Below are 8,057 nucleotides of genomic sequence, written 5' to 3'. Positions count from 1 at the left end.
ATTCCCACACCTCTATGAAACTTTTGATTTGCTACCAAAATCAGGCCTTCGTTGTTGTTGTTTTTGACAGAAGCCACTTTGAGTTCAAGACATCTGACAGTTGACTTGGAGTTTGCCAAATAGCTTTATAAGGACTCTGCAGGACTGAAGTCTTTGGGCAGGACTCCAAACACTCTATGGTACAAACCAGGTACTGTCATCATCTGGCTGTATCATCCCAAATACTGACTGGAGAGTCAAGATTTGTTTTATCTTTAATGAATTTGCACACATATTTTCACTTGGTCATTATGAGTAACTGAGAAACTAGATTGACAAAAAAGTAGATTTTAAATGGCCTTGTATTTTAAGGGCTATTCATTCCAGTAAAGTCTGTTAGTTCACTTGCTTTGGTGCGGACCAATTTTTTTTTTTTTTACTTGGTGTGGTATGTATATTCACATTGCATTTTATTTTATAAGTGGAGCAACACATTTTACTTATTTGCAGTCTTGAACACACAGAAAACCATCACTCATTTCTGCTATAGTTGTCTGCTTGTGTTTTGACACAGCAGTCAGCTGTAGTAGTCACAAAAACATTCAAACCTATTTTACACTCTTTGACTACCACCAAACAACAGACATGCACTGTTAACAATTAACAATCAGGAAAGTGAAGCATCCAGCTGCTGAAAGCTCTAAAACAATTCCCTTAGTTATGGACTTACCATCACCAGATGTCTTGCCCTTAAGACAACCAAAAAAAAAAAAAACCTGTCTTGTGAGCTGAGCAGTTCAAGTAACAAGAAGAGAGGGAGTCATCTAAAAAATATGCCTGGACTGAGGTTGATAGCAGCAGGTTTGATATCTGTGCATTGCCCAAGCCTTTCAGCCAATCAGATTCTAGGAAGCATTAATCTATTGCTACAGAGACTACTGTAGCCTCTGGGAGGGCTCATTGGAATTAGCTCATGACTTCACCCCAAACAGTGTGAACGAGTTTAATCATATTGGTATGGATTGGTAGGTCCATACCAATCTGAAGACATGTTCCTTTTGTCTATACACACACCTACACTCAGTCTTATCAGGTCAATAAAAACTGACAGTCTCAGTTTTTATCAGTCATATCATATGTTGTCAGAACAAAAACAAATTAACTGTTTCCAATATTGCTCCTGATCTCTTAACAGGTCCAGCACTTACCAATCTATATCATATTATTATTGGACATCGTGACTGTGAAGGTGGTGCTGCTGCTGCTGCTAATCTTATCCTATTGATCCCATGGATTCTCTGCTCTCTAGTGATAGGAATGGATGAACTGAGCAGCACAGCGGAGAAGCTATGTCACTGAACTTCACCTTTTCTCTTACCAACACCAGCTGTTAATTCCCACACCACTCTGAGGCTCTGTGAATGATTCACACTGATACGCGTTGCCTTTTTTTGGAATCGACGGGGAAACTATAAGAGCCTTGTTTCTCAGCCCTCAGTACTCTACCCTGACTCACAAGATGACGAGTCTGTTCACCGCTGTGGCCGTGCTGGCCGTGCTGTCTGGCGTGTTGTGTGAGGAGAAGGTCTTTCTGCAGCGAGCCGGTCAGGCCTTCAGCAACAGACAGTACGACTCTGTGATCACTGTGACCAACGGAGAGAAGTTTGGGAACTGGACCTGGCCTGAGATGTGTCCTGATAACTTCTTTGCTGTTGGCTTCAGCCTCAGGGTAAAGACTCAGACACCAACATATATTAGCTACACAACATAAACCTACTGACATATAAAACTCTGTCCCAACTGTTTCTGAAGTTCAGGATGAATATATTATACTTTTTAAGTACAATCTTAATAATCTTTATGCATAAAACATTTTTAGAAAGAGTAATTTTTAGAGTTTCAACAAAAATCATTCAACTGGAATTTACACTCAACATAAAAAAAAGGTTTTAAACTGGTTTTAATGTGCTGATTAGTACATAGGCTACTAATTGATTTCCTGTCAACAATGAAATGTATCATACTGTGAATTCATTAATGAATTAATCAATGAATAATTTCTTATCAATAACTATGGCCTTATGTTTGTTTCTTGTTTGTGCCTGTTATCTTGGTCAAGTGGAGATGTGCCCTCAGGTTGATGTCCTTGATTGTAAATCATTAATCATCATGACAATCTTTGGATTCATTTTCCCATCTGTTTTTGTTTTTTTCAAGAATATTGTAACAGTTCTCAGCGAGAGAGATGCTCTCTGAATAGACAAATACCTCCTGTTGTTTCAGATACAAACCCACACTTGTCTACACAGACTGCAAGAAACCCTCTGTTCACACCAACTTTCACACTGAATTTTGCCAGGAGTGAGAGAGAGAGAGAGAGAGAGAGCCGTGTGACTAAACTGTGTCTGGGAACTGTTTTCTGTTTCCTCAGGTGGAGTCCAACCAGTACATGTCTGATGACACTGCCCTGAACGGGATCCGCCTCATCTGCTCCAAAGACGAGAGCCGAAGCTTCCTGTACTATATCGAGTCCCACACTGGCTAGTAGGTGTCAATCTGCAGTACCAGTCTCTAATAAGGCCACATTTATTGGAGGGTTATATGTTGTATAATGATAATCGTCAAATGACTGCTGTCTGTCCTTTATTTTTGGTTGTGGTAGTCATACAGTAAATACTTAATGCTCATGGTTCTGTCGCTTCAATAAGACATTAAGTCACCTGTTAATAAATAATCAAATTAACAGTTGTAAGTGGTGTAAACTGTTTGTTTGCAGCCTTTTTTAATAATGAGAATAAAATTAACACATCTTATTTAAATGGGCCCAGCACCTTTTTAGATATGTTACTGGTGTCAAGTAATTTATTGCAAAACCAAAATCTAAAATTAGCACCAGACAATAAGAGTGAAGAGAATAATTACTAAACTGAATTAAATGGAATTAGAAAATCTGGTTTTGTTCTAAATACCTCATGAATGATCTATATAGTTTTACTAAATGCCTTTTAACCATCTCAAAAGCCACTATTGTTACAGCTTATAAATGCTTCATAAAGGGCGTCTTATCAGAGAGCTTTACCCCTCAAACAAAAATGATGAAATTGCTTTTTAATATGGGGGAAACTATTCTGTCTCTAATATTACCAGATGCAAATGAACGCTCGCTTTTTCTTGCTTTTCAGTTGTGGCAGTAAATGAACATTAGGCAAACTGTTCAGCCACATCTGCATGTGGTTTGCTCCTTTTAAAAAAGCAACCATTGTTTTGCAGAGAACTGGTATTTAGCAGCAGGAAATCTAATGTTGGACCGTAATGAACATATCAGTAGACACGCTTTCCTTCACCCACTGAGAATGTCTGCCACTTCCGCACAAATGTTTTTATTGACGTCTTTAAATGTTCAGATGTTTGTTGCTGTGGGCAGCTCTTTCTTGGGAAAGATCCCTGATCTCAGTGGGACTAACCTGGCTGTGTTTTAAAGGTTAAACAAGAATTAGATACAAAAAAGGGATTATGCACTTTGAAGGCAGCAGGGATCTGGAGTTTGGCAGTTTCCCATCATGTTCAGAGGAAAAATGAAAACACTGTTTCTGCCAGGATTGCAAATTAGGTGTTCACATGTTGAAATGTCTTGACTTCCCTCCGGTGTTTCCAACCAAAGCCTTGGATCTTTTCCTGATCTATTTCTCCCTCCTTCCACTCCTCTCTTGTCCAGCTTCGGTGAATGGTCCCACCCTCAGTACTGCCCCACTGGGGTGCTCAGCTCTTTCCAGATTCGCGTGGAGCCCCATCGGGGAATGTTTGGCGACGACACGGCCGTCAACAACATCAAGTTCCGCTGCAGCAGCAACCCCTTGCTGGAGGGGCCCGGCATGGACTGGGGAGAGTACGGCGGCTGGAGCCAGGACTGCGGTGCCGGAGGAATCTGTGGCATCGAGACCAAGATGGAGGAATACCAGTACGGCCTGGACGATTCCACCCTCAACGATGTGCGCTTCCATTGCTGCTCCAAGAGTCAGCAGGTAAGATGGAGGGTTCAGCAGTGGGAACCAAAACCCAAAGCTTAGAAGTTTGGATGGTTATTTTGGCTATTTACAGTAGGTGGAAACCAATTTATTCCACACTGTTCACAGCCTGAAACACACAGACACCAAAAACAATAACCTCAACTCTTGCTGAAGTAAAATGCATTGAAAGCCAACCTTGTTTTACAGGGTGATGGGAGAAGTATTCAAATAGAAGTACAACACCTACAGTATAAGGAAACACTTTCGATCACACTCATTTTACGAGTGGATCCTTAGGCCCATTACTGCGTCACTGATCTGCTGCCATGTTGCAATGGGATGTAGGCCAGTGGTTCTCAAACTTTTTTACATCAACAAGGACCCCTAAATTGACACAAATTAGACCACGGACCCCCATTGCACAAAATTTTGAAGCAAAGACCAGAAATACACTAATATTTGTTCTGAGACTGAAGAACGTTTTTTTTGTCATTGTACGTTCAAATTAGGGCGAATGGTGTGAACTTTTGGAAATATTGTAGAGAAATTTCTGTAAAAAACTGGTACAATTTCTCCAAAAACGTTTAAACATTAAAAAAAAAAAAATTTAGAAAAAAGTGGTAAGATTTCTAAAAATAAAATAAAATAAAAAAGTTTTTTTTTTTTAATTCTAGAAAAAGTGGTACAATTTCTAAAAGTTAAAAATAGTAAAAGGTAAAATTTTAAGGAAAAGTTGGGGACCCCTTTGAACCCTCTCAAGGACCACTGGGGTTCCCTGGACCCCACTTTGAGAACCACTAATGTAGGCAACATGTGTACAAGCTTCAAACATAGCTCTGTTTCCATGACCGGGGCCTCATTTATCATTGTGGATACACCTTTTTTTACACCCTTTTCCCCCGTTTTGTGCGTACGCACAGTTTGATTGATCTGAAAAAGGTGTAAATATTTTGAGTGTACGCAATTTTCGTCTTTTCGCCGTACGCAAAAATGTAGTAGCAGTTTTACACCCTCTTTGATAAATGAGGCCCCACGTGTCACTCCCTGAGCATGTTTCACATGCTCTGGATCTGCATGTAAGACAACTTGTTGCAATGCCTGCCAACATCCAGCAAATTTGCTCAGCCACTCACAAGGAACAGTCCAAAATTTTATGGTGTGCAACCATCAACCCAGTCAACTTTGTACAAAAAAGACAAATGGTCTGGAACGGAAAATGAGTGTTTCCATTCCACTGGATGCACAGTTTGAGGGCACAACCTAATAGAAAACAAGAACTTTGAAAATACTCTCAAATGTGGCGAAGAAAAATGTGGTAGTGCCTGCCGTATCATACCTAAGGAAGCCATCATCATGTTCAAATGGAATGATGTTGAGATGTATTTGTCTATTTATTCACACAATAATGATATAATCCTAAAACATTGGTTGGACAGTTTGCAGTTGTGTTGCCTTGTTCTTAAAAGATCACTTCTATTTTGTGCAAAACCTAAATGGAACCCCATTTTCTGATCAATCCCCTGTTCCCCTAGCCTCGTAAACCAGCCTCTCGCGGAAGTGCATTTCATTTCATTCCGAGGGAGAGTCTGGCCTCATCCCCATTCTAAGCGTTTGGACTGAAACCCTCAGAAGGCCGAGCCAATCAGCGTCGCCCGCTGTGATTGACACAGCACGTTGGCCAATCAGGGACCGACTGGTGCAAAGCCCCGTCATTACACCAAATTGCTGATTGGCTGAATGGGGTTGTCTGTCAACGCTACTACCAAAGATATTAAACCGTCTTTGCTACTACTCCCGCCCAGCTCCCGCCCACCCCAAACGCTTAGAGGGGGGATGAGGCCAGACTCTCCCGAGAAATGAAATGAAATGCATTTCCGCGAGAGGCTGGTTTACGAGGCTACTGTTCCCCCTCAAAGATGAAATATGCGAGTCATATCCACATTTCAGTACATTGAAGAAATGTTTCAAAATAAAGCAGCTATATTTTAAAGAGGTCTTTTATTGTGGCCAAGACAAGGCAGAACTGTGTTAATGTGTCCCACCTATCGGGTGAAAGGATCGTGTTAGTGCGGAAAAACTCCTTAACACAGATTTTTTCAGAGAAAGAGGCCCTTTGTGTCTAGTCTTAACTCTTTAATGTCATCATTGGAGTCAAAAGAAAATCGTTGCATTCCTATTTTCCCCGCAGAGTTGGCAGAGATAATCTAAAAGATCAAAGTACTCAAGACCTCAAAAGTGCACTGGAGTAGATGTAGCTAGTTTCTACTACTCTAGGGGCTCCTAAACAAAAGCCAAAATCAGATTTGAAGTAGACTGTCACAAAACGAGAGGCCATCCGGTAAACTAAATCATATCCGTCGTGTTGTCAAACTCTCAGCCAATCGAATGGCTGCGCCTGTGGATTTCTCATTACGCTGAGAGTTTTTCATGACGACATGAGATTTTCTCCAGATGTTCCCAGACGATAAAGATGCAGGCCGGGCTACGTGAGGATCTTAAGTGCCAGCTGTTCAGGCGTCTTTCAGAGATCACTATTAGACTGACAGGCAGGAAACACACAGGCAGATTCATTTGACATCCTGGTGATTAGAATGGAGAAACATGCCTAGAACAGCAGGGTTAAGAAATGTGATTAGCTCATGCATGCTAATAATAAAAACTCAGAATAAATTTTGCAACACTTCATCTGGACACTCTGTTCTAATGGACATTATATAACATTTAATCACAGTTACTGGGACTGGAGTCATGTTCATCTTCAACCTGAGATGACAGATTATTATAAAGCACTATCTAATAACTGAACTACTTTCAGACATTTATTTTTCAAGTCCTAATTTTCTGATCATGCTGAAGAAAACCCAAAAATACAACAAAGCAGAGGTTGTTATTTTTATTGTGGTTCTGATCAAAGAAAACAAACCTCAGGTTTGACTGTGTCCTCAACAGAAATCCAATCCCACCAGAGATTTTGTCTTGTGTTTTTATTGAGTTATTTTCCTACTTTCTGAATAGAGAATGAAAACACCAAAAATGTCTAATGTTTTTTTCTCTTATATTATTATATTGTAATTTATTCATTTTAATTAAAAATAGAATTCCAAAGGAGGAACAATCTAGAAAACTAGACCTGTGTGATTGTGGGAATTACAGCTTCAAAATTATTTTTTCACTTCAGACAACTGTTGACCAAACAATGTAGCTGTGGTGGAACTTTAAACATTTTACATGCTCTTCATCAGCAGATGTAATATTTATGTGTCCTCTTTATGGATTTCTCATTGATTATAGCTTCAGTCTGACTAATAACAAACCCACTTTGTACATTTGAACATAGAATAAGTTTGTGACTTAAATCTCTGAAACTGTTCCTTCTGTTTTTGATGTTGTGCTTTTATGTTTTTTTTATTGACAGTGATTGACGGGTGAGAGGCTTGATCCACTCCTTCTCTGCGACTCTGAACTCAACGACGACAAATAATAAAGTTCACATTTCAGAAGCTGCTGTCTCTGTAATGCTTCCCAGAGCCTGGAGTCACTTATGCAGTTTCAGTTCTTCCCTTTTTTAAAAATACAAACATGCTGAGGGATCAGAGCTTCCAGCAGCCTCCTATAAACTGACAGGTACCTGCTGCACACAAAGCTCTCATGACAAAGCTGAGTGTCACCTTCAGCAGCAAAAACAACACGATTACTGAGCGCTGCTTCAAATCAAGGCTTCATCTGAGGAGCCACTTTTTGCATCTTGACGTCCCCGCCTCACCTCCCGTCAGCATGAGAGCGGCATGTTTTCATATCCTGTCTAACGGACCAATAGCTCATAGCAAAGTCATGAGCGTTGAACACAGCCGCTGACACAGGCATTTCCCAGAATTCCTGTTGGAACTAAGGTAATTAAGAAATGACAAGAGAGGGGGGTATTAATTAATTTACAGTTTAAGGCCTGACAAAGGTTGATAAGACACCGATTGGCACACACAGAGGTAATTGTGTTAATTAATCGGTGAGTAGTTAATCTGCTCCAGCGTGTGCGTGTCGGTTGGGAGTGAAGGGAACTTATCAAACTCGGCT

The 8,057-nt window shown here is 40.4% G+C and overlaps 1 protein-coding gene across 1 annotated transcript; it reads left to right on the top strand.

Moving 5' to 3' along the window:
• Positions 1-1,476: 1,476 nt before the first annotated feature.
• LOC146971582 (vitelline membrane outer layer protein 1 homolog) lies at positions 1,477-7,484 on the top strand. The gene is made up of 4 exons (XM_085803567.1): positions 1,477-1,708; positions 2,411-2,523; positions 3,695-4,001; positions 7,402-7,484. The coding sequence occupies exons 1-4, from the start codon at positions 1,499-1,501 to the stop codon at positions 7,402-7,404; spliced, it is 633 nt and encodes a 210-aa protein (XP_085659693.1). The 5' UTR covers positions 1,477-1,498; the 3' UTR covers positions 7,405-7,484.
• The last annotated feature ends 573 nt before the right edge of the window (positions 7,485-8,057 follow it).

This window comes from Trachurus japonicus, chromosome 16 (genome assembly GCF_045865225.1).
Source record: "Trachurus japonicus isolate A0001 chromosome 16, Traja_1.0".
NCBI classification, from domain to species: domain Eukaryota; kingdom Metazoa; phylum Chordata; class Actinopteri; order Carangiformes; family Carangidae; genus Trachurus; species Trachurus japonicus.
This window is presented reverse-complemented; position numbering and strand designations above follow the sequence as displayed.